Genomic DNA, 26,781 nt, shown 5'->3' on the forward strand with positions numbered 1-26,781 from the left:
GACAAGAGGGAGTGAAATCGGTTTCATTTGACAGAATATCTCAATTTATTATCGATTTTGTAATTGCCGGTTTACGGAAGAGCAACAAAATTAAACCTTCGATAAACGTTTCTCGGTCTTGTAATTGGTTTCGTCTGTTCAACCAGCCAGTCATAAGTCGCGTTGTGCCCTTGTCGCAGAAGCTCGGCACCCACTTTCAGCCTCACTGTAGCGTGATACTCGTTCAGCCATGACAGCTGCAAGTGATAATAAATTGCACTAGTCAGTTGAGTTAAAATCTCAGTTAGTGAGCCGAAACTTTTTTCCAAAATGACATTTCTTTGACAATTTGTGACGGTGATTTGGGACTTTCGTCGGTATAAACGACAGAATTTTAGTGTTCAATTTCGAACTTTTTTCAGGAATTTTTTCTGCGACAATTATAACATTTACCTGATCGTCGGATAGTTTGGTCTCGTCAATTAAGTTCCTGGCGTAGGGAACCAACGTGACGGTTTCAAATGTCAGAAACGTTTCTTCTGGATCATACTGTAAAGATATGATGAATCTTTGAGCCAAATTAATTTATAGTCTCCTTAGAATAATTAAGTTTACTGTATTGCGTCATAAAACAATTCGCCTTGAATTCAATATTTTTAACAATTTTTATTTGATTCTGAATTATAACGTTTTAATCACGATCGAATTTTCAAAGGCTATTACCGAGGTTTCTAATCCTCGAATTACATCATTCGACAGATGTCGGGAATATTTTTTAAATTCTCGCACTTACCGTCGTATTCGCCGGCACTACGACGACTAAATTTTCGAGTCGCATTCCCCAGGATCCTTCCTGGTAATAACCAGGTTCTTGGGATCCGAAGAAGTTAACGTCATAAGTGGTGTTCCAAGCTGTGAATAGGGAATTTGTCACCAACTGTAGTAATGTTTGATTTTTCGATTTTCAAAATCAATTATTTGCGTGTCATGTCAACACATAATTATCCATGATATGAGAATTATTCGATTTTGAAAACCAGTTATTTTTTTTTTGCTATTTTCAATTTACTCAAGTAGTACGCAATTCGGAGTACATTTTCCGAAACCTGCCTGCGTTCGTGCAATTCAGTCTACATTTCGGCAACGGAGAATACGTTTTACCGATCAACAATGTCAAATTGCATAACTGCAGGTGGGTTTACCCTGTGTTGAATTGCTGGTATCACATTTTCACGAAATACCCCAGCATGTATGCAGAAAATAAGTAAAACATATGTATGGGCAAACCTTCGTGAACCGACAAGAAATAGCCAACGCCATGCGTGCTGCCATGACCATAATTCCTTCCAAGTCTGTAAAGCTGTGACCGCATCAGAAGATCGGTCGTAGAGTAACTTTGGCCAACTGGAAATATTAGTCTAGCCAAATCTATGCAGCCAGCCAGAAGTGCCGTGTAAGTGTCTCGCTGCTCTTCCGTCGGTGTGCCATAATGCATTGATCTAGTTACATCGGTTGTTCCATCTGCAACATGGCGTCTAAAGTACTGATCAGCTGATCCTTTTGAGCGAATTTGACAAACGTCGGGGTACACAGAATCCCGTGCAGACTATTGTGCTTTCATCTTGTGATATTACGTCAATTTCGATTAAAATTTGTGTTAAAAAACAACTTTTACTGTTAAATATGACGGCCAACGGGATGCCTATTGCCACCGGATGACGTCTTCCAAATTATTAAAAGCATACGGGTGGTCGAATGAATATCTTTGAAAGTGCAATTGTATTATGGATAAAACTAAATCGTTTTTGGACATACTTGTGAGTTATATTTTCCAAATTGCAATGTTACACAAACAGCATTTGGGGCGGTAATAAAATTGCTTACCGTAATATTGTCCTCCGGAGTCCAACATGAAGGTGCTGTTGGTGCCAATGACAACATTGGTTTCGTTTGTTGGAGTATAATGAGGCAGTGCGGAATTGGCCGCGTATCCAGCGATGGTGTCGAAGCTGTCACCGAAGTTGTACGCCTGAGCAGCTCGAAGGGCGCTTAGTTCTTCAACAGCACGAAGCTCGTCGTACTCCTCACCGTTATTTATCTGTGCAAAGAAAAAAAGGCGAAACGTAGATCATCGAAGAAATATCTAGAAACTCGAAAGGCGAGAGTAAGGACATTCAATATTATGACAATGTTACCGCTTCCTCGAGGATGTAGAGAAACTGACACAGCGCCACGGCGTCCTTGATGTGCGCATTTCGCATCCCATTCGCCTCGACCTCGGTCTTCCGATCCTTAACCAGCAACACAGGTGAGGTTGCAGATTTGACTTTACTTGAGGGAACCTTCGGCATGAAAATTTTTAATTGTTAACTAGACTGTCTGATCGATTTGGTCAACGACGAAGGACGCTGCCTGGTTGTAACATTATTACGAACCGTTGTGTAAACTCGGTAACTTATTCCCAAAGCGTAGCTGTACGGTGCAGGCAGTAAAATGGCCGTGGCCAATTCTCCGGCAATTTCTAAGTCCTCCCATATGTTCTCGTAATCGGCGATCCTAGTTAAATTATTTATAAATTAGTAAATTAGTATACATTGGAACACCATGTCAATGTTTCATTTTGAAGGTTGGATGAGATGTACCATCGCAATCAGAAATTGGAAAAAATGAAAAACTCGTTTCACAAATATCTGGTGGCGTTATTTGCGCTAATGATAATGATGCGCAATACAAATGATTGTGGTCAAAGTCGACTGACATAAACTTGAGATATCAAGAATTTGAGAAATTTTTATAATTCGAACGTTCGAAATGATTAAAATCGTATGTTTTTCATCTGTTTCTTCAGCCTCTGAGTTGACTTGGTTCAACGTAAAGACCGCTTGAGAAAATTTACATCATCGATTATCACCAGAGTGTTTAAACATAGATTTGTTTAAGTAGAGTACAACAGATGTTCGTCAAGAATTTCATTTGTGCATTATAAATACGCTACAATGTAAAATTTCCAAAATGTTCTGCACATAATTTGTGAGGATCTGGTCAGTGAACAAGTTGGGTCATTTTAAACATTCTAGTTCTAAAACCTTTCCCGAAATCATTGATACATATATATTTGATTGCGTTAAATGGATTTGCTTGGAATAATTTCTGTTACAAACTAGGGGTGTTGTTTCATTCGTTTTCACAATCAATGGAATGACGTTTTGAAAAATGCACCCAAGATAGCATTTTTTCTAAGGATTGTACCTTTTAGCCCAAGGCTGTAACTTTTTTAAGCCACAGTCGCACTAATCTCAAATTTTACTTTCACCGACCCCTGTAAAAACATGTTTCGGTAACGCTTCAAACTTCGACGACGAAGAAGTTATGAAACTTTTCATAATAACTGCATTTAAGGTGAAGATTCTTATGTATGTAATCGTATATTACGCAAAGCTGGAATTCTCAGCGGCAGTTAAATCCTCAATCAGAGTTTCGTTGAGTCTGGTCTCTGGTGATGGAATGTAAATGGTGGCGGTTTCATTCGTGATTAGGAGATAGCTGCGAAATACCGGAGTATTTGGAATATCGGATCCTCGAAGGTTCGTCAGCCACGCGACCTCGTCCAAAGCCGTTATCACGTAGAGATCGACGTCGGCTTCCGCCATGGCAATCCTTGCATTCGCGAGCTTTTCTTCCCGCGACAAACCTGGGAAAAATCAGAAAAAATGTTTGTATTTTTCTTGCGTTTCTTTTGAATCAAACCTTACTTCTATATTCAATTTTAATTTTACAAACCAGCGAATTCTATGGGATGATCGAAAATTGCATCCATTGGATAGGCAGGTTGATCCGTCCAAATAATGTCGATCAAATTATCCTCCACAGCCAATAAACTTATGTTGCTGGCAGCTGCAAAGCGTCAATGTCTAAGAAATGAATTCACTTCTTTTCGTTTCATATAATAGTTGAATAAAGATGGACTAACTATAAATCAAGCTAAAAAATATGGCACTATAATGATGACGTTTCTGCTAATACGTGGAATAAGAAGCAGGCGATCATGTTATACTATGTGTACATTTCAAGAATGGAAACTGAGTCAAAATCGTTACTAATTATCTATTCTGAACTAATCATCAATTCTGGAATACTTGATGTCAATTCCATTTCACTATGTACTCATTGAGATCCCTAATTTCAGGAATCGCCATTTTTTTCGCAATAAATATGATACATTGACTGTCATGGCCGTCGTATTTAATAATATAAGTGTTTATTCCGCTCGTACTTTATTCCACATCAATTAAGTATCGCAAAATGGAAGTCCAACAGCTTGCACGATAAATTGTGTTCCTTGATGTTCAAGAAATTTGCCTGAAACGATCAGCTGATCGCTGGGCACGACGCCATACTGTGAATTTGTGGTGAACAAGAAAGGTCGATTTTACACTGTTGAACGGATCCCAACGCGTGATACACACTGCCGCCAACCTATTTAAACGAAATGATTTCTAGCCTCTTGCGAGACGTCCGTCAAGCCGTTCACGAACAATCGGCATTCCGATAGATCTTTGTGTACGTTAGGTTGGTAGCAATTTGTGGCACGCGTTGCTCTGCTTTAGCTCATTTAAAATCTGTGCATGTGTAACGTGCGTGCACTCAACCTTCCCTGTTCACCCTAACCTCACTGTATTGGCGTAACCATGGGGTTAAGGACTGCGATGCCTTCCCTGGCTAATAAGACTCTGAAAAAAATTTTCCCGAACTTCCACATTTGATCGTATCATTCACATGCCACCGGTAAACCCATCGCATCAGCATAATTAATTTCAAAACAAAACTGCATATATCGGATCTCACCGAGCACCGCATTCCATGTCGTCCATTGGGAATAGGTCGTTATTTCGGGATCCGTTCCGACTGTTGTGTTTGCTGCAAGAACAGTGGTGAGCCAAACTTGAAGACTGGGTGTCTGAAAATTGTACGGTTGTAATGTAATACGAAAAGTTAATTACAGCGGGATTATTTATAGGTGGATAGCGGTTTTTACAGAGGTCAGGCCGCTCTTCATCAACACCCAATCGTCGGAGAGTTGCAGGGTGGCCTGTTCGTAGTAACGACTGTCTGTCCACAGAGCTGCTTCATTCAACGTTACGACAGCAGTTCCTGCGCTTCCGGTGTACCCGCTAATCCAACTTCTACGCATGTCTCGGTTCGCTATATACTCACTCTGTAAAATTTAATTCGCTTAAAACATTTTTTTTTTTTTTAAATCTCTACTCACGGCGATAACTTAGAGATCATTTTCGTACTTCGAATAACCCTAAACATTGAAATCCCAACGATGTCAAATTCTTTTCTCAAGTATTTTTTCACCGACGTTCCGGATTTTACCTCATGGAGAACATTATTAATTAGGTCAGTTGTCTCGGGTGACTTGTAACTGAAAACGTTTAGAACGTCCGACCTTGCGGGGGCTTGATTATTTTTGAAAGTTTGTACGCACTGCTCGTGATATCTTACGAAATTATTAGAAATCAGTTCGTTAAAACTTTGTGAAATTGTTGACCTTTTACAAAAGCTGCAAAAAAATCTTTGAGAACCACGTGAGAATTTTTAAAATCACGTGAAATCTTTTTGAATCTCTGAATTTTTGAGAAAATATGTAAAATTGTTTGAAATCATTTGGCATCCAAGAAGTATTTTGGCGTTTTTGACGTTCTTTGAAACCCTGTGACGTTTGATCTTTTTAAATAATTTAACATCAAAATCTTCTAAATCATATAAAATCTACTCAAGACATATGAAATCTGTTTAAATTGGATCCTCTGATACATTTTGAAATCACATAAAATCTGATGTGCTAGACGCAAACTGACGACTAGTCGATTGTTCACGATTTTCATGTTCTTTTTATTGGACTGACTAAATTAATCTCGGTTCGTTAGCGCCACGCGTAAAAATATTTGACGTCAACGATTGCAGCCCAGCATAATTGTTTCACGGCACATTTTATAGGTTTACTGTAATTCTTTCCAGGTCAAGGTTACAGATGATAGTATAGTAGTGAACATATTTAGGTCGTCGTTGACTTGGAAATTAATCTGAAGCAATAGGTAAAATAATGCGGGTATATATTTACTGTCCAAATGATGGAAAGTTCTATTTAAATCGTCTTATTTAAATCGAGCTATACATTCTCGAACCGAAATACATACATTTTGAAAATTAGATAAGTCAACAATTTTTTTTATAGAGGTTTCACGGTTTTGAAGTGTTATAATCAGACGTCTCGGAGAGAAAACGATATTTTTTGTGGAACGAAAGTGTTCTCAAATTTTACACATTTTCGTGCATCTGTCATTTGTTTTTTACGGATTCTGATATTTAGAAGGACCATAGCTTGGCAATGACAGAGAACATTGTAATCTTCTTTGGTTCTAGTATTAATGAAAATCCAGAAATTTACTTTTAGACACACGAGTATAAGAAAGTGACACTCTCAAATTCCTGCAAAAATTTTTGCGACCCGCGATTTTAATTCTAGAGCTAGCACCGGTCATTTCAAATGATCAATTTGTCGTACATGCAGCATAAATCGTTATCAGCTGAGTTGAACCTGGTAATCCCAACGTTAATCGAAAGACATCTTATCGTGATAGATTTATTACGCCACCGATCGAAGGAAGGTGTCCGAATAGTCGGCGCGACGAACTAAACAATGGATAATTCGCATAGACTCAAAGTCCAAATAAAAACGGGTAATCAAGGATTCAGAAACTGTTATTAAAGTTGGCTAAATTAAACCTAATTAAACCGTTGTTTCCACGGAGCATGAAATATTTTAAACCCACGAATTTTTTCTGAGAATGAAATAACCGGGTCGGCAACATTTTTCGATTAATAATCTGATCTCAGGTATTGACTTGGCTGAAAGCAAAGAAACGTTTGATCCAAATGACATTGAAATATGAAGTCTTAGACTATTTTTGAGTTTCACGCGAAGTGTGTAAAATTTTACAGCGATTCCGCGGAAACCCGAAAACCGCAAACATGGTAAGACTTAGAAATTGCAAAATACAGTTTTCGAAAAGAGTAGTACTTTTTTGAAAAATTTCAAACTTGATTTTACCTTAAATTTTACTTCGGACGGCTGATTAAAAACCAAAAAAAAAAACACTAAAACATTCAGAAAATTCGAACTTTCTCACACCAACTGACGGAATTTCAGTGAAATTTGGCTGAGCTGTCAAAATGCAGAGTCTTTCAGAACAATGCGCAGCGGTAGCGGAGCTAAACGTTACCTGATGAACATCTGCCGTAGTAATTATGTAAGCATCAATTCCGTAGATATTCATTTGCTCTCGAAGTAGAGACAATCTCTGAGCCGCGACATCCTCGGAGATACGGGTATTTTCTTTGCTTGAAGAAATAACCGGGTGTGTTTCAACCGGTACGCCTGCCAAGAATCAAAATAAAAACACAAGCCTTAATTTGTCTGAAATGTTGATCTCATAGATGAACTCACAAGGTGACTTTCGGACATCCAGTTCACAGATTCTACTGAAACTTTTAAGGATGCTTCTCTGGATCAATAGATGATTCTGATGTGTAGTTCCAGAGTTTACAGTAAATCAGATTGTCGAATATTCGCAGTTGAATCTGTGAGAACCTGTCACCGAAACTTCAAAAGAAGACAATGAATAATAGATTGCGCAACTAGTGCGCAAAATGGGTCATTCCCGTACGAGTTGTGCAATACTATTTTTCCTGGCGGAGTGGGAAAAAACCGATTTTACGCACCCAATTGAGTGCGCAAAATACTACATTCCTACAGTAGTGCGGGAATTGAATCGAAATATCTTTTATTGTCGAGTAACCAAACATTTCGACTGAATTCCCGTATTATTCTAGGAATGTACTATTTTGCGCACTCGTTTGGGTACGCAAAATCGAATTCTGCGCACTGAGTGAAGAAAAATCAATATTTCGGCAAAAGTGCACAACAGGTTTCGTTTGTTAGAGCATTCCGCTCACTAAACTCCTTATATAATTATTTTCCATCGGGGTGAAAAATGCTTATATGGATAATACTACACATCAGAAGCTCTACATTTTTGGGCAAAGAAAAACCTACAGAAGTTTCAGTAGAATGCGTGTTCCGGAGGTGTGGTACTCTCCTTCTGAGTCATTCTTCAGAATTTTTTCTGCTTAGTTGAAAAGACGTTTTCTGAATTAGTTTAAATTTTTTGCACTTTTTGCCGTTTGTCGACCCGACTAGATTCATGTTGCCAAAAATCTAAAATGCAGAAGAAAAATATCGAGATTGGTCATTTTCTATGATTTTTCCATCGAATTTTTGTCGAGAAGTATGATAAATATTCAATTCTCCAAGAGCGACGCTTTAAAGTTTACTGAAAAATGTACAATTTTTCAGACGCGTATCTGGATAGCATAAAAAATTCCCATGTTAGCAAATTTGATTAAAGAATAACAAAAAAAGCAAAAATCGAAACAACCACTCTGTTCAAGCTCAAATCTTTGTTTGCTATATCTTTCGAATCGTTCGAGCTAAAAACTTTCCTAACAGCTGTTTTTGAAGCTGATTCGACGTAAAGCGAAATACAACTGTACCGAAAAATCGTTTGCCGATAATATACGAGTAACAACGTTTAAAACGATTGTTTAAATTGATAAAACTACACGTCACGAATACGTAAATGTTTAATTGTATTTATCACGATACCTTCGAGAAGACGACTCAAAAGAAGCTGGATACAAAAGTACAATTCGGTGTCAAACAATGTTACCAAAATAAAAGAAAAACGAAATATACATGACCATAATTCTAGAGTCGTCAGTAATGTTCATTAATGTCTTTCCATTTCGGCTAACTTGTTTGCGGTCCGAAACAAAACGCGAGTTGGATTATATACGAATTATGTGACAATGACTGGTGACGAAGTTGACGTGAGAGAATGTAAGTCATCGTCCCATAATTCGTATAGAATCGAATTCGAATTTTCTTTCGGACCTAAAACTTAACACAAGTTCACGCGGTTATTCATTCAAGAAGAAAAAAAAAAAAAAAAAAACAACTGCTCGTAGAAGTTTACCCGTTTTTATTTAAATATTTGTTTGTAAATTGGCAAAGTTTTTCTGTAAATATTGATTGGCGTTGTAAGCGACTCTTTGAAAAAAAAATCCTTTGCAGTTGAGCCTTGACGTACCAATTCGAGACGCATAGATGAGTAAAATAACGAAAGCGCCGCGATGCATGGCGTCTAATCCTGCGACCGAGGTTGTGGACTTCTATTTTGTTACGTCAGAGACAGCAGATAGAAGAGACGATCTTGTTACGCCACTCTCGACGACAATTAAGTTACGACTAACTGCCGGACATATTTCACACCGTCGCCTAATCGAGGCCTCAGACAGTGACTGTAAGATGTCTCACGATCAACGACTCCCCACTATCGCATATATGCGAGATACGGACACAAGGTGCATGCATTCACAATCAGTCAATCGGTACACCGGGAGAAATTTCTATTTGTGGTTAACGTACAGTCCTTGACTATCGTCGTTTTTCAATCTTAATCGAAATATTGGGTTCCGAGTACGAAAGGAGAATGAGTTTCTTACCTACAGTAATTGGAAAATTGTAAATAGTTTCTTGTACCATACTTTCTTGGATTTCTAAAATGTCTAAACCATTATTTTAACAACACTAATTTTACCAGAATTTTCTAGCAACTCTGTGACTAATTACATTTTTTACACAGTAATCTCGATTTGTCATTATTGTTTGGTTTGTAACGAACGGAATATTTCACATGTACATCTCTGCGCCATGATGAAAAAATATTTCTACTTTTATGTCAACTGTAAATGTGTGCGAACATTTTTTACCAATTTTATTATACATTCTTATGTTTTATTCTAATATTCTTTCTGCAGTAAACTTCTAAGCGACTGATGAGTCGAACGTGTAGGCAGCTGGTTAATAGCAAAATTTACATACGCATATGATCTCTGAGTTGAAATTCGTAGGTGAGGAATTAGCGTTGGCCAGTTGTAGGTATTATGTCGTACGTTGCGGGAATTCACAATTTATCGAGGAAGATTAAATCAGGTTTCAGTTTACTGACCTTTCAATTATACGTATAGAACCGTTACTTTTGGCCATTTAATGCTGAAAACTTCAAAGTTTTTACCAAGTAAACCGAAGACGACGTTTGCTAAACAAAATTTTTCAATCTTTACTCAAACAAATCAACTTGATCGCGTTAGAACTTTTTTCAAAAAAATTAGCAGTGAGAATATTTTCATGCAAATAACAGCAAAGTATGATCAAAATTTCTAATGTGAGCGAAAAAAAAAATAAGTTAATGATATGTAATTGATCACAAATTGCCACAAATGAATTACTTCCGTTTCAGAACCGATGTCTCGCTTTATATGCAAATTGATACGTGCTGATATTTTGAACGTACCTAAATCTATTTTGTGGCCCATCATAGGTGATTCTTTACTTTAAGTACAACTCGTAAATCAATTTATTCTTGATTAGTCTCCTCTTTACGACCGGTTCACCCTTGCTCATACTTTTTGCATCTGAAGTTTGACCCTGCAAGTGGTTCAAACCCTAATCATTTCTAGGAACAATCGAGAGTTGTTTGCTTAATATACATATTGCAAATTAAACGTAGAAAGTGTGTCATGGCAAAAAAGAAAAACGGTCTTGGGGATCATTCAAAAAAATAAATTCATTCTGCTTCACTAGAAAAAGATTTTTGACAAATTGACCGAAACAGATTTTTTTTACTCAACAGTCAATTCAGTATTAATATTCGTTGATCAAAATCAATATCAGTGAAATCTTGAAAAATTAACTACTCAACGATATCAACAAATCGGGAAAAAAGTTTCTCAGTGGAATATTGTAGAGAATAATCTTGAATAAAATAGTTCATCGATTATAAATGAACAATCGATATCTGGACTCATGCTCATAATTTCGATACTATTCTTTATATAAAAATATGTAACTTTGATGAATACATCTTCAAGACGTGTATCAAAGAGATACAATTTACGAAGAAGAATCGTTGATCTTAAACCTTCTTAAAAAATATCTGTGTCAAAGCATTTTATGTTTTCAATTGTGCTAATGCAAGTTCATTTCAATATTTCAGCTCACTTCGATTGTAACGTTTGAAATGACATTGGCCGTTGATGAGTTGACCTAGATACTTGAAATTTATACAATATACACATAATATATTTACACCACAACGTGCGACGTATAAAATTATCGAGGCAGTGAGAAAAGAAACAGCAACAGCTTTCGTTTTGTTAAAATATCAATTTAGTTTATAACAAATTGATACAGGCATGTGTCGCCAGTAAATTATACGATTCGTTATTGTATAGAATAACTAGGCATTAAACTAGTTATTCTACTAGTTAACCAACTCATTATTCTATAGAATAAATTATAATATAGTTAAAGTGTGAAATGAATGCATTGTGTATACCTACTTTAACCAGTTATTGTACAGGAGAACGAAGAGGTAACCATTAGGTTTAAAATAAATATTTATTCCATTCTTTGACGAGTCAGCGTCGGAATGCACGCTCCAATGATAGCCTTCTATAGACCAAAAACAAGTCAATCAAAGTAGGTATTTACTACTTCATACTAATACAATATAGGAGATTTTCTACAGAGATTATACCGGAGGATAGTAGATTCAAAAATTCAGTCGCTTTAACCAGTTTTCTATATCTTTCCTGTTTTCAATACTGCAATTAGTTGTGAGGAAAGTTGTATTCGATAAGTATGCAATGACTGATTGAAATATAATAAAATTTGCTGCAATCTGTACTTTAACTGATACGGCTCGTTGATATATAGAATAACTAGTTACTAATACTAATAAGCTAGTTATGCTGTAGATTAGCAGATTTATACTGAGAGGATTCCTTGAGGGTTAACAATGCGGACGAGGCTTCGCCGGCAGGTAGGCAACCGATGTTACATTTTAAATGCAACAAGTACCCCAGAGGTAACTTCAGTTGCCTATCTGCCGGCGGATTCTCCCAAACTTCAACGGTAATATATACACAGCTCACAATAATTACCGGGCCACGAATTATCATTAGGTGATAAAACATGTGATTCCAAAATTGCGTAATTTCGCGAAAAGTGTACGTAAAGAACAGTAAAAGAATTACTTCAGAACTTGAAGCATCGGCTTTAAGATATTTCTTGCAGATTTTGGCTAAATCAGTCTTATTCCATAGTTATGTTCGTTTATAGTCGTTCGTTTACTGTATATGTCAAATTTGCAAAATAGTGTTCGACTCCGAAGTGCTATGCGAGGCGCAGTAATTTCGTTTTTTTAGTCTCTGAGATAACGAAAAAACAAGACAAAAAAATCAACAATTTTGTTTTCCCAAAAACTTCACAACGTATAAAAATGATTCAATCGTTTGAAGGTTATCTATAATTCTACCGTGACAGCATGCGAGCGATGCGCGGATGTAGTGGAAAGCACTAGTGCGCAAAGTGAAATACAACCGATTTGCGCATGCGCGGCATTTTTATTCTATCCCTGCGTGTACAGCGCCACTTACGCTTCTCTCTGCAGGCACAAGAAGTAGCACTTCGCATTCGTGCGTTGCATAAAAGATGTTTGCATTTCTTCGCTGGCCAGTGACCATTGTGTTCGGGTATACAGGAGTGAGGGCACGAAGATTCGTACAAAGAGGAGACCGAGGATAGGGAGTCGTATGTGTCCTCTATCTCGTTCTCTCACTTCCTAACTTCGTGGCTGATTTCATGTGGAACTGCTCTACTTTTACTTGCAAGTGAGATACTTTCCACCGTTCCATACCACCCCGATAATTTACCGTTCAAGTTTTAATCGATACCGTTCATTGGTTTTTCAATGAAACGAAACACTGTACATAAAAAATCGGCAAAGAAAAACTATTGCATGCCCTTAAAGTTATAATATGCAGTATTGCAACTGTTTTTTTGATAAATTAACGCCTGCAATTGCCTGTATCTTTTTTTTATATCTTTCGATTAAGAATATTTTTCTATAACTCGTTTTCGAGAGATCACTGAAGAATAAAACTGATTTACGGATAAAAAACCCGTAAAACTACATAGTGTGATTGAAAAAGAATATTATAAGTTGCCTATTAAAAATTCTTACGCGGAAAGTTCAGCTAATTATTCCTACTGGTGCCCCCTCCAGATGTGACACGATAATAACTTGGTATTGCATCAGATAGTCGAGACCTGAGTTACTGATTGACGAAATACACGTAACTTATTTGAACAGTGGCGCAACGTTACGCAGAATAAACCCGTCATTTACGAACTCTAAAGAATTGTTCCAGTAGTCCCAAAAACTTAGATTATTTCGAAATACATTTTCAATAAGTCCTCAAAATTCGTATTACATTTGAGAATTGGATATGATCGAAGATTTTGCCAAACGTTTTTGAACCATCGACAATAAAGTGAATTTCGTAAAAGAGGTAAAAATAGTTTTGAATACTTTACAATTTTAAAAAGTCTGCGTTTTCTCTTAATCCTTCGTTTTCACGCTTCAAGAATCTCCGAAATCGTTTTTTACGGTTAGTCGGCGCATTATTCCGTGATTTTTGGAGAAATTATAGTTTATATAGGTTAATTTTCAGAAATAATCTGATATTTATTATAAACGCAAAAGGATGTATTTATCGCAAAGGCTCGAGTTTTAGTACATATCCTTGTGGTTTAGGTGCTTATCACACCGGCAACTGATTTCCTGCATCTTAAAGTGTACGTAGTAAGTTATACGTTGTGTATGTACGTGATGTTCATTTAGCATGTGGTTCAGTGTTATACGTGAGAAGAGGCATGTAAGCGCGAAATGCCAGGATCCCACAGTGGTTCACAACTTCACTTAATTCTTCACTCATCGTTTTTATAACGTTTTTAATAAAGTGAAAATTTTTCTAATATATACAGGATATTCCACGCTAATTCAACCAACGTCAGACACTCGCCATATTTTATGTTTTTCATAAATTTGTATGTATTGTTTCAACTACAAAACAGTCGAGACCCTGAATTTTTTCAGATTTTCTTTGATTAAATTTGTTTTACATATGACTTTTTGAAATATAACAACGATGGTTGACTTGGCGTGGAATGCCTCATATATCTCCTGCCAGTATTGAGGATCACCTGGTTATAATTTGTAATTAATTATATTAACGAACAACGAATCTTATTTGTATTTTCTAACTAAAAATATATGAAAAACAAATTACATTAGTAAAATAGTTTGGTAGATAGCGAGTTGACTTCATAGTCTAAGAAGAATCGGTGCTTTCGTTTTTGAACTTTTGCTAGTTTTCGGGTGAAGCAGATATCAAACGTTCCTGTTTTATCGAGAAACTCACCACATAGTGTCTTATGAGCTTTTCATCTCCTCAGTGATAAGTCAACTTAAAATTTTAGGAATCTTGTACGTTTCATAAATTGATCTTGAATGTAGAAACTAATTGTAAGTTAAAAACATTATTGAAAAATGGCAAATTCAATTAAACAGTACAATACGTGCCATAACCTTAAATCAATTGAGAATCAGCTGCAAGTATATATTTACAGCGGCTGAGTCCATTTTCCGAACGCTGCGTAAATATTGGAAACAGGCTTGTTGAAATTACCGGTACGCACACAAAAGCGCCGAGAACTTAGTGAAAGCTGTGAAGACTTTATTTTTTTTTAACAAGGAACGAATGCACAAAAAACTGGAGAAGAGAAGTCTGTATTTTAAAATTAAATATGTCGCTGTTCGAGAGCCGCATTTTGTTAACGTCAGGTTTTTACTCCCATGTTCGGATGTCCCGTATTAATTGCGAACTGGGCATCACTGTGGAAAAGAGAATTACGTATAAATCGATGCCACATTCTGCGCAAGTTCCGCGAAACTGCCCGAAGCTCGCCGTGTTCCTCATCGAGTTCAACGAAAGTGTAAGAGTGGGTCGATGTGTACGTGCGTTTATAGATAGCACCAGGCGGCGAGATTCGACCGGCGCCTCAGTACGTTCCATCAATCCTTGAAAGCTCCACGTTCTCGAAGCTTACTGCAAGTTTCTCAGCGCGCGAAAACGAGCCAGCGGATCGGGTCGTGTTTGAAAAATTGTTATTGCGATATTGAGCGCTCTGTTCACTCCTTGTCTTTTTACCGAAAAGTCAGTGAAATTGTCAACGATAATAAAGAGGAGTAACGAATATTAATACAATATTCAAAAACCACGTGTCGTATTTCATTGTTCCATATTCTGTCAAAATATATTTTTCTGATGAAATAATTAATGACAGCTAAATGCCGTCGATGCCTGTCACTCATTATTCTGGCTTCATGGTGAATTTTTATTAGTTTTCACCACCGGGCAAGTAATTTTTTTTTTTTATTCATTGGAGGATATAAACAGTGGCTTAGTTAAAAAAGTAAATCAAGTATGGCGGTGGGAACTGATCGAAACGGTAAGTTGTTATTTATAAGTTGATGATGAGTAATAAATCGCAGGAAAATTCACCTCAATGTCATGTCAAGGGCGTCAAATGGCAGGACATAGATATTCTGTGCAGGTGAAAGGAAGACTGGAACTCCGGTTTGTCACGATTGTGGGGGTCAATGCCCGATTAACTGTTGCTCCCGGAAAATGCAACCTTTTATTTCTTGCTCTTGTGTTTTCGAAAGATCCAAATTTCCCGCCAATTTTTCTTATACGGAATCGCTTTTAAAAATTTGAAATAACTTTTGTGTGCATATAGAAAAGGGTGCCGATGGCCATTGTTTTGAAATGCGAGCAAACATACTGAAGACTAAGTTACATTAAACTCGTGGCAATGTCATCAATCATTTCAACAAGTCGTACATCGCAATATACCTGATATAAAAGTAATTGATATGAGAATGATCATCTCAGGATATGGGCTTACTTATTCCATCGGCATTCGGTATCGCGGGAAACATAAAAAAAAAATTAAAAAAAATACATCCGTTTCGAATACGAAAGTTAAATTGAATTCCTAGAGAAAGGCGTTGATTATTTTCGAATTTGAAAATGAATGAAGTCGATATATATTTCATTTATTATACGTTACAAAAAGTTTAACCTTGCGTGTCCTTGGGTAGAAAAATTTATGCTACTCGATGTTACGAACCTGACAGCTGACCCACGTGCCAGCGAGGATATCTATAAAGCAGTGTCAATATTTACGAGAAGAATATTTACGGAAGATATTTCATTCGGCATAATGACAAAATGTGATACCAGTCTAAATTATCGACTTCTCTTTCCCCTGGGGAACCATTCATGGAGAATTTAACCTTGGCTAACCTTGCCGGATCAGTGGAAAATAACAATTCGTTTTAAAAAATTCTTCTCCTCGTATGGAATGAAACACGTGTGTTTAATTATTTTCTCTAAAGTTTGCTGGAAAATTACGAAAAGTTCTGTGAATCGGGAATTTTCAGAATGCAGTCGGATAATTTCAGTGTAACATTTCGAGCAAAATTGAACATCATTCGAGGAATGGATTTATATAAATTATACAAAATAAGCATAAAAAATAACAATTATTCTGTAAAACTCTGAAGCGGATTTTTATACTTCAACATCTTTACGTTAAGCATCTCTGAAGAATTCTGTAAAAAGTGGGAGATTTCCAAAAATTTGTCCGAAGCATCGAATTCCGGAGTTATTCAGTGCGAAATTTTTAAGAAAATTTCTTCATTTAGTGAATGTGTTCAAGATTTGGAAAAAAGTAATGAGAAATAAAAAAAGCAAGTGATTTTCGTTTTTTTTTTTTCTCAGAAATTGTGAGCCTTACAAACCCTTTGACCTTGGTTGACATTACGGTGCGTCAAGGAGAATTTTGAACCCACGCTGCTTGCGGCTTTAACTTTGGTCGACCTTGGCGCCTCCGCCCAAGTTCGACAATTCGCCCCTCTGACCTCCAGCAATATCTGAATCTTTCTCACGTGACCTTAGCGCGACTTTCACTGATTTTCACCGTGCCATTTGATCAGGATCTGTGATGTCAAATGTTTGAATCCTGAATAATTGGATTATGAGGAACTTTCTGCATCATGTTTCACGAGTTGATCACTTTAATTAAACCTAATCTGAACAAAAACATTCAGAAATTCATTCCCATTAGTTGATCTAGCTTTTCGTAACGCGATATTGTCACAAAATATGCAGAAACATCAGAGCTCGTAGTCTTTCAAAAAGTATGACTTTTGTCTAGAAATTGTTTCGACATCAACTAAGATCGGTCAATCTGGTGAGAAATACTCATAAAATCGGAAGAATTTTTCGGAGTTTCAAAAAAACGAAGTTTTCAAAGAATACGAGCTATTTCCAGAAACAATCTACAATTTTTGCCAATCCTTCAAATAATATCTAAAATAACTCAAACTTTTTACAAATAATACAAAATTTTTCACAAAACTGTCCGAAAATATGGTTAAGGAAAATTTATGAATACAATGATAAGAAGTTTCTGAGAATATTTTTCATCGACTCATGTGTTAACATCTATTCTTATGGTTAATGTAATTCATTTGCTTAAATTTTTCACGAAGGTGTACAGAGTTAATCGCGTGGACATATCGGGGTAACTGTGATAATTGTTTTTGTTCGAAAATTCAACAAGTAGCATGTGCGACGAACAGAACCGTATAAATAACGTTACAAATATTAGTTATTGCTCACTCACATACTTGACCTATGCTTATTATCGCAACATATGACCCGCTATTACTACATTTTTATTTTATCTTATCGCTCACAGAGTGGAAAAAATTGTTCGCGCACATTTATACCGGTTACTTAATAAACTGATTACGAATCCCTGATCACGACTCAATAACTTCGTCCTGAGCATTCCTAAAGAATTTATTTAACACATCATCGTTTGTTTTATAGTGTAAAATTATGTTTCCCACACGTTCCGTCAATGAGATCATTTTCTTAGGGTAAAAATTTTCCCGACTATTAGTTGATATAATTCTGAATAATTCTGAAAACTCCGACGAAGTTAGGAAAAGTTTATAAACTCTGATTAATTGTCAATATATCCCGATTGTTGTCACGTGACGTAAATACCTTCGATGATTTCATATTATATAAACAGATCTCAGATATTGGCACGAAATTTCAAATGAATTTTAAGAGAATAACATTTTTTTTTTATGTAGTTGAAGTTGGTAACGTTACTTTCGACACATGCTGAGAAAAATCGTTGCTTCGCACCCTGAGGATTGTCTGAAATTCACCTAGTATATCGCAACAAAGAAAAGATGTTCGTATTTTGAAAAGCCAACTCTTTGAGACTCCTTCTGAAATTGTACAACGATTTATTCCATGATGTTTCGTTACGTTAAAGTTACCAAGTTCAGCCTTGTTTTTTGTTTTTTTTTTTTTTCAAGTATTTCAGGATATTTGTTACCCATGTATTCAAAGATTGAATCAATAACTTTGGTTAAGAAAAAATTTTGATTTTGATTCATTGATCAGAAGAGTAGAAAAAGATTTTTCATACACTTGTTCAAATACAGACTGAGACATTTGCCACGAACACCATAAGTACCCGTATTAACGAAAAGAAAGAAAGTTTCAAACACATGTTACACGTTTAACGCTACAAGGTTGCGAAAGTCAGTTTACGCAAGCTTTTGAGATCATTGAACCCAGAAGACCGCATTCGTTCAAAATAAATAAATAAATAAATTTCTGTGTATACATATAAAACGATTAGATTGCAATTAAAGAGAAATATTACTATTTGCGAAATTGGATTTAGTTTTAACTTGAAGTTGATATAAAATAAAATAAATATCAATACACTGCGTGGATGAACCGAGCCCATATTAAGCCGACCTCTGCGTAACTCTGATCAGAATAACTTGGCACACACCAAGCTATAAAAATGAGCGACAAACAAACTCGGCGTAACATTCGTTCGCACTTACTTTAGATCAACAGAGGCTGACCCCATTCTCCATATAGATTTCATGAACTTGTTTTGTTTATTCCATTATTCTGGACATGCATCGATTGCATTTTTTGCGGCAAAAACAACGTCTTAAACAACTAAAATCGCATCGCTGTTCACTTAAATGAGTACAAAGCTCGAAATTAATCGTCTTTGTATCGAGGTAATCAGTCTAAAATTTTTGCAGATAATGGTGGGGGGAAAAAAGTTCTTCTGCCGGCCCGATACCTGATGGCTATTACTGGGTCTATGGGACTGGCCATAGTTTACGGATTCAAAGTAAACCTTAGTTTGGCCATGGGGGCCATGGTGAATCATACGTTCATCGAATCTCAGGAAAATAAAACAAGTGATGCTGAGAAACATGCATCTGTGTGCGTTCACGAAGGAGGCGGAGGCAACGCGACCAGAATTGTAAATTCCGTATTTTAAATCGGTGTATTATAATTTTTTTTTCTTCACTTTTCCCGTCCATTACGTGTTACCAGTGATCGAAACAAACAAAATGCAATTCTCTTATAATCTTATTTGAGGTAGACTTTAATGGTTTAATAAAGTAGTACTTGAATCAAATTAGAATACTTAGACTGCAGACATCTGTGCATCAGTTTCAGCCATATGATGATTTTTTGGCACTGATTGAATTCATTTATGTCCAATGTTTTCCAAACTTGACTAAAAACTTCAGCCATAATTGCAATTGATTTAGATTTTAACTCGATGCATCCGCGTTCATCTTATATAAAGATTTTTTATGGGAATCTTCAAATTCATAATACGCTACCTTGTGATTTCTTATCGCATTATTGACTTTATGTCACAAAATTAAAGTTCAGAAGCTTGCATGGCGTCATTTGTGGCTTGATAATTGTTAAACTGGCCTGAAATAATCAGCTGATTGCTCAATACGACGCCATATTTCTTCAACCATGCTTGCATCAAGGTTCCCTATACCTACCTCTTAATTAAAAAAAAAAAATCATCTTCGATGAGATATGTCTTGAAATGAACGCGTCTTTATCGGGTGACTGATTGCGAATTGAAACTGTTTCTTGAATGTACACAGGATGGCCCCTTCCAATGGGACAAATCGACACAGGGTCTCATTTTGGCATCCTACTTTTTGGGCTACTTGGTGTCACAACTTCCAGGTGGTCGGGTGGCTGAACTCTTCTCGGCAAGATGGGTGATGAATGGATCGGTAATGTTAAACGCCGTGGCGGCCATTTTGTCACCGGTGGCGGCAAATCTTCACTATTCCGTTCTGATATTGATGCGGATTGCTCAAGGTCTTGGAGGGGTGAGTTTTACAATATGTGCTACAGTAATTGCTGCATGTAATCTAATACGTCTTCCCTGCCATCATTATTATAAGGCATTTATATTGCCAGTTGTCGTGACATGTCTTGACCGAAATTCAAAAACCAAAAGCATGTTTCGATGCATCATGGTTAATTCCAACAAGTGACTTGTAAATGTCAGTAAGAATAGAAAAGCGATTGAACGTTGCTGTAAAATTTAAAATTTTGTCGTTCCAATCCGTGACATGTTCCAGGGGAAAATCACTGACTAAACTGTGCCTTATTATTTCAGGGTGTCACCTTTCCAGCGATGCATGTCATGATTGCTAAATGGGCACCGCCTAACGAGAGAAGCATTTTATCTTCAATCGTTTATGCAGGTAATAAAGTGGTAGCTGTAATGCGCTGCACATAAAATAGATGCGTCATTATGCGCGCGTTGGCCTGGATATTCGTATAATAACCGCAAGTGTTCGAAATAAAAATATCAGTGCTCAAATTGGCTCCACATTTATAGGATCCTTATAGTCAGAAAATGCCATCTGTTGGTAGTAAACATCACTAACTGCGCCGCATTTAAATATAAAAGTAGTTTTTTATCGCAGATTTTAGTCCACATCCACTAAGTATCGCAAAATGAAAGTCCAATAGCTTGCACAACGTCTTCCATGCCTCGATTTTTGTTTCACCTAAAATGATCAGCTGATTACTCATTCCGACGCCACATTAGCCTGACGAGAAAATTAGACAATTCCCATAGACTGTAATTACATTCTAGATTAAGAGTGGAAATCTATGATAAAATTCTCCGACTACCATTGTGGCAACATGAACATTAATTATCTCATTATTCTATATTAATATCTTCGGGGGATTTTTTTTAATGCAGTAAAAACTAAATTTTTTTGTTTTTGTCTTAAATTTGCTGCAAAAAATATAGCCAAAATTCCAAAAATAAGTCTGATTTCGAGGTAAAAAAACATGCGATTCTTTTAGAATTCCTTTTTTTTTATCGAAAATGTAAAAAAATCAGTTTTCGTATTTCTGCGCATTTTTTTATGGTACCGCATCATGGAAAACTAGGATGGTTTCTATGAGAATCGGGAAATTTTTAGAAGCAGTTGAAATTAATTTTTGCAAAGCAGTTTTAAGGATCTAGACATATCTGTAAAAAAATATTTCCAGTAAAGATAGAATTACGAAAACTTTCGAAAAATTTTGAAGCAATGTGAAAGTCTTTGCAAATTAGCCCAAATTAATTTCCTGCATTGTATATAAACTGGAATTTATACAAAAATCTTAGTTATTATTGGAATTTGGCAAAGATTCTTATAATAAAAAAAAAGAAGAGATACCGTCAGAAATTGGTAAAAATATGTGAAAGTAATTTTCCAAATCTTAATTAAATTTTCGCCATTTACAGGCACATCACTAGGCACAGTAATCTCAACAGCACTGTCTGGTGTACTTGCTGACCAACTTGGTTGGGAATCGGTATTTTACGTGGAAGGAGCTTTATCCTTAATCTGGTGCTTCGGCTGGGCATTTTTAGTGCAAGATTCTCCACAACAGCAAACGAGGTTTATTACACGGGAAGAAAAAGAACTCATTGCGAACTCGCTGGGAAAAAGTCAAAGCAACACAGAAAATACCCCGGTAAGTTCAATTCTGAATGTAAATATAATATAATTTGTAGCGTTCTGAACTTGAATATTTTGATTTTTTGATTTTCCAGAAACCACCGGTACCCGTGATGAAGATTTTGATGTCGCCACCATTTTGGGCTATTTTAATTGCACACGTTTGTAGTAACTTCGGGTGGTACATGCTGTTGATCGAATTACCGATCTTCATGAGCGATATTCTGCAATTCAAAATGAGTGAGGTAAAAATTTTCTCAAAATGAATATTCAATACTTGTCGAAAAATGTGGTTCATTTTCGTCTGATATCAATTCATGAAATTTCACAGCATTGCTATGATCTATCGTTTTTTTAACACGTCTATTTTTCAGAACGGTCTTCTTACCGCAATGCCATACCTGTGCATGTGGCTCTTCACAATGGTTCTGAGTAAAATTCTGACAATTATGCAGGGCAAGAAATGGATCTCAGCTACTGTCTCGAGAAAAATTGCCACTCTAATTGGTGAGTATTAATTGAACATTCGTCAAATTAATAACAAATTCGCTTGGACATTTATTATATTTTTAGAGCCTCCCGATTTTATTACCAGAAATCAATTTACGAAAACAAGTGATTCACGTTTAATTCGTTGACTTTAACGTTGTTAAAATTGATAAAAGAGCTAACTTGATTCGTGTCATTTTTTGATGAAACTTTTATTTTTTAGCGTCATTCATTCCGATGGTATGTTTGATCTGCGTATCTTACGTTGGATGCAATCGAGGCTTGGCAGTGTTCTACTTAACCGTCGGGGTAACATGTATAGGTGGAATGTTTTGTGGTTTTCTTTCGAACCACGTTGACATTGCGCCAAACTTTGCCGGAACTTTGGTAGCAATCACAAATACCTTCGCTACAATACCAGGACTCATTGTTCCGGTATTTGTAGGGCATGTGACTAATGGAAATGTAAGTATTTACAGCGATTTATGAGTTTTATAATCACCCTAGGAAAAAGTGTTTTAAAAATTTTCAGAAATTATAACATATTTACTCAGAGGACGAATCCTGACAGTTCCTCAGTTTTTGTGAAAAAAATCTGCGACAAATTATAATCATTACTAGAAACTTTGTAGGAGTATCTTCATTACCATGATTCTTAAAATCTCTGAAATTATCAATATAGTTTAATGTTTTTCAAAAGTGATACAGAATTTTTCTCGGAATTGTTTAAAAATAATTTAGTATATGTATGGAAAAATAGTGAAAAAAATTACGAGAAAGGTCTAAGAACTTTTTTCACCAGATAGTACAGTGAACGAGATATGATGTAAGCTCTGCTGTTGTATTTAGCGTAAAGTACTATAAGCGTGTGGTTTCTTCGTACAATACAATTGAACACTTTTACAAAATCTCACAATCTACAATTCGGCAAGTTCGGAACATGAAGTCAATTTTTGAACGAACTATAGCTGTTTCTGAAATAAAAAACAAAAACAAATTAAAAATTATTTGAATAAAATATTCTCAACGTCTTTTTTCCAGAATACCATCGAAGCTTGGCGCATCGTTTTCTTCGTTACTGTAGCCCTGTACATTGTAGAAATATTGGCTTACACGATCTTTGGAACGGCTGTAGAGCAGTCATGGAATAAGATCGGTACCAGCACACATAAGCCAGAGGATCACGCAGCTGTTCCTCTGAAACAACAAGACAAACTTTAAATGGTATAATTTATTTAGAAGAATTGATGTGGCAAAATTGGGATTCAAAGTGTGGGCGTAGCTAAAGCAAGATGGCATCGCACTTGGCGACCAGCTGATCGTTTCAGCCTCGGTTTTACTTAAACTACACGAATATAGAACAACAAGATACTCCGTGAAAGCAGTTACAGTTTTATTTCATTGCAGTAAGTTTGTAAAGACTGAATTATACGTTAAGCCCCGGCTTTTATAATTAAATACGACCTGGTTAACCTTTGTAGTACATTTTCTACGGCAAGATGACGTCCGATATTTTGTATCCCAATAGCTAAATGATGTGTAGCTTAAGTACTGAGTTTCGCTTTAATTGTCTTCTTAATGCCTTACGCACAGTTCTTTATGACAACTTCAGTTACTTTTCCCTACTTTGGAATTCATTGAATTTAATCAAATTGGATGGAATAATTTCTGTTTCAAGAAATCGACCATTTTCTATTTCGTCTTCCTTTTTTAAATGGAAACATTAATGATTTGCTGAATTTTTATCAAAAAAGCTGTAGTGTACTTTTAAAAGTTTTGTCACATGTTCGAAACGAAAGAAACGCGTTGTTTTTCGAATTGCTCAGCGCAACAGGTAAGGCATTAGGAGAAGAGAATATTTTTATAAATGGTAAATTTAACTATTACTCATGAATCATTGTTATTGTAAATGAATGTCCATTTGTGAGCGAATTTATGTTAATACCTAGCTTAAATCTTGGTCCCCACCCTGCGTTCTCGAAATTTGCCTGTAGGATAGCAAACTATTTGTGCAGCAAATAATTCATTTGTTCATTTGTAAATGATTATTTAAATTCTCAAGTCATTGCATCGACACGTAACTTGAAGATTTCTTAAATGATATTTTCATATTGATCAGGTTTTCAAATTATAGCCGATAATTTCTACGTGTAAAATGCTTATATCAAATGTGAAAAAATACTAATACTACTCATTAATCATAAGTTCAATGATTCATTTATTCATCAATCATATCGAGCATTAAGGTTACATTTTTCACTGTACATTCAACTGATTCATAGAAAATTAACGTGAGATTAACAAAATATTAACAATATTTCCCACTTATAAAACGAAAAATATTACGAGACTGGGAATAGAAATTCAAATGTTATATCTTTGGTCTATTGACAATTGAACAACCAAGATGTTCAAATAATATATAAAGTATATAAGAAAGACATAATTCTCATATACAAAATATTTTCGATACCGCAGACTTTGTACATTACATGTTAAGTTATTTAATTAATAATTTGTGCCAAATTAAAAATGCCCGGAGAATTTCATTGCAACACAATTTTTTTTTAAATCAGTGTCATATTTGTATAGTTTGTCACTTTACTTCAATACAAAACCTTTCGAATTCTTCCCACAGACATGAATCCTCCAGATTATACACGATCAGATAAATCTAGCATGTTTAAGTAACAAATTTACTTGAAAATCAATGATGTTCCTATAAAAATAGTAAGTCGTGCAGGGTGGAGGTAAATTTTTGGACTTCTTTATTGTAGGCTGGTAAATGTGAATTCAATTGAAATATTTTACAATGAAGCTCGAAATTAGATGTAAGTAAATGTAGGATGTAATGTTAACATGCATTTATCCCATGATGTGACGTAAAGGTAGAAACAGATATATGTAAATCCGTAGACGAATGCAAATATCAGATTCAAGTAACCTATCTTCAACACTTTGCATCTCGGATAATTGTCAATATTTTCGTGGATGTTTCAACTTTGTAAAATTTATATACTTATTTACACCTTGTTTAAGTATGATAATTAATGACATAAATGTCTGGAATTAGTACATGCTGCATGGTGATTGAGAGCATTATTATTATAATGGACTGATACCGATTTATTAAACTACTAATCGACTGCTGAAAATTTTAAGCTGGCTCATGTTTAATATAGTGCAAGGTAATAATTCTATAAATGCAAAAGTTTACTGCAAGGCTGATCGCGCGTTACGTTGTTCCGATATTCCTTTTTCTGTACTCTCTCTTATTCATTACTGACTTTACTTTTTGCATTAGGATCCAAAGCGAGGGGCTGTTCACTTACAGATTAGGTGACTAGCGATTGCAAGATTTCAATGATTTTACGCGATAGCTAATAATTTCGCTCGATTTTAAATGATTCCAATTCTAAAGATATTCAGTGATTTCGAGCGTCTTTGACCGTAATTTAAAATTATTTATAATTCTTTATATGAAGTGGTTTCCGATTTCAAGAAATAAATAACCCCTCGATCCAAAGTATAGGCGTCGCAAAAGCCAAATGGCATACCACTGGATGATTAAGTGATCGTTTTAACCTCGTTTTTAACTAAATTACACGAAGATAAAAAGATGCAAAACTCAATGCAAGCGGTTACACTTTCCTTTTGTTACTTTTTCAATTAATCTTTTGGCACTGTAGCAAAAATGAAATTGCCATGCCACTTTGGCGTCTGAAAAATGTTTGTTAGATTTATCTGTTGATCTCCGTATTAAGATTCTTGAGGTTGTTGAATTCAAATCTGGATTTACATTTTTAACAATCGAAGTAGCAGATTTGATATCGGGGATCAAAATTTGAAACAAGTTTGAGTCGACACTGTGGATTTTTTCAATCCCATTTCAGATTTGGATTCAGTGACCTAAAAAATTATAATTTACCCAAACACAGTGAAATCGGTATATTGTGAACTTATTTTTTGCAGATGCTCACACACGTGTCTTAAAGTCAAGGTGACAAGACTTTATTTTGCCATTACATGTCATTGGCAGTGGGAGGTGTCCAAAATCTCAGAAGACCAAAATTTCGTATGACCAAATATCTGAAATATGATCTTCCAAGAAGCCAAACTCTGAAACCACAAAACTTTGAAAGTGCAAGCAGTGGAATGTGCATGGTTGCGAAAAGTAGAGCTCTGAGAGTGCGCAATCCTGATTCCCTAATATTCCAAATGATCAACAGTTCAAACGACCAACACTGAAGGTTCAAAATATAAAATGTGCAGATTTCTGAACGACCGTAGCTGTCGATAGAGAATT

The 26,781-nt window shown here is 35.8% G+C and overlaps 3 protein-coding genes across 12 annotated transcripts in view; 1 reads left to right on the top strand and 2 right to left on the bottom strand.

The window, feature by feature from the left end:
* Positions 1 to 26: 26 nt before the first annotated feature.
* LOC124175939 (xaa-Pro aminopeptidase 1-like) lies at positions 27 to 14,939 on the bottom strand. 7 transcript variants are annotated; one of them, XM_046556601.1, is made up of 14 exons: positions 12,607 to 12,733; positions 10,461 to 10,594; positions 7,269 to 7,423; positions 5,015 to 5,194; positions 4,825 to 4,936; positions 3,760 to 3,873; positions 3,412 to 3,670; positions 2,415 to 2,535; positions 2,175 to 2,321; positions 1,864 to 2,077; positions 1,267 to 1,500; positions 773 to 891; positions 433 to 528; positions 27 to 236 (listed from the first exon to the last, which is right to left on the bottom strand). In XM_046556601.1, exons 2-14 carry the CDS (start codon positions 10,483 to 10,485, stop codon positions 72 to 74), a joined length of 1,941 nt encoding a protein of 646 aa, XP_046412557.1. In that variant the 5' UTR covers positions 10,486 to 10,594; positions 12,607 to 12,733; the 3' UTR covers positions 27 to 71. The 7 variants fall into 7 exon arrangements, with proteins under 7 accessions (XP_046412557.1, XP_046412560.1, XP_046412556.1 ...); XM_046556604.1 differs by lacking the exon at positions 7,269 to 7,423; XM_046556600.1 differs by lacking the exons at positions 10,461 to 10,594; positions 12,607 to 12,733 and adding an exon at positions 9,195 to 9,396.
* Positions 12,782 to 26,255, top strand: LOC124175947 (sialin). 3 transcript variants are annotated; one of them, XM_046556628.1, is made up of 9 exons: positions 12,782 to 12,840; positions 19,233 to 19,459; positions 20,112 to 20,345; positions 20,639 to 20,726; positions 21,770 to 22,002; positions 22,082 to 22,231; positions 22,361 to 22,493; positions 22,699 to 22,940; positions 23,517 to 26,255. In XM_046556628.1, the coding sequence occupies exons 2-9, from the start codon at positions 19,277 to 19,279 to the stop codon at positions 23,694 to 23,696; spliced, it is 1,443 nt and encodes a 480-aa protein (XP_046412584.1). In that variant the 5' UTR covers positions 12,782 to 12,840; positions 19,233 to 19,276; the 3' UTR covers positions 23,697 to 26,255. The 3 variants fall into 3 exon arrangements, with proteins under 3 accessions (XP_046412584.1, XP_046412585.1, XP_046412583.1); XM_046556629.1 differs by lacking the exon at positions 12,782 to 12,840 and adding an exon at positions 13,417 to 13,521; XM_046556627.1 differs by lacking the exon at positions 12,782 to 12,840 and adding an exon at positions 15,037 to 15,523.
* Positions 22,669 to 26,781, bottom strand: part of LOC124175948 (5-methylcytosine rRNA methyltransferase NSUN4) — a 7,981-nt gene continuing 3,868 nt past the window's right edge. Inside the window, exons 9-10 of one of the 2 annotated variants that reach the window (XR_006869271.1) lie at positions 23,589 to 23,672; positions 22,669 to 23,449 (exon numbers count right to left, since the gene is read on the bottom strand). The gene's annotated coding sequence lies outside the window, so the exon portion shown is untranslated. Of the gene's footprint in view, positions 23,450 to 23,535; positions 23,673 to 26,781 lie in introns of those variants that run through there. The other variant, XM_046556630.1, reaches the window with a different exon arrangement.

Source organism: Neodiprion fabricii, chromosome 2 (assembly GCF_021155785.1).
Source record: "Neodiprion fabricii isolate iyNeoFabr1 chromosome 2, iyNeoFabr1.1, whole genome shotgun sequence".
NCBI classification, from domain to species: Eukaryota; Metazoa; Arthropoda; class Insecta; order Hymenoptera; family Diprionidae; genus Neodiprion; species Neodiprion fabricii.

What these genes read in the sequence shown, in the direction of transcription:
- LOC124175939 (XM_046556600.1), bottom strand. Translation starts at nt 9,243, where the DNA reads ATGCATCGCGGCGCTTTCGTTATTTTACTCATCTATGCGTCTCGAATT. An exon ending in GACATGGAATGCGGTGCTCG is followed by an intron (nt 3,874 to 4,824) that starts GTGAGATCCGAT and finishes GACGCTTTGCAG; the next exon opens with CTGCCAGCAACATAAGTTTA. An exon ending in GTTACCGAGTTTACACAACG is followed by an intron (nt 2,322 to 2,414) that starts GTTCGTAATAAT and finishes TTCATGCCGAAG; the next exon opens with GTTCCCTCAAGTAAAGTCAA.
- LOC124175947 (XM_046556627.1), top strand. Translation starts at nt 15,499, where the DNA reads ATGGCGGTGGGAACTGATCGAAACG. An exon ending in GAGGCAACGCGACCAGAATT is followed by an intron (nt 19,460 to 20,111) that starts GTAAATTCCGTA and finishes GAATGTACACAG; the next exon opens with GATGGCCCCTTCCAATGGGA. An exon ending in TTGCTCAAGGTCTTGGAGGG is followed by an intron (nt 20,346 to 20,638) that starts GTGAGTTTTACA and finishes TTATTATTTCAG; the next exon opens with GGTGTCACCTTTCCAGCGAT.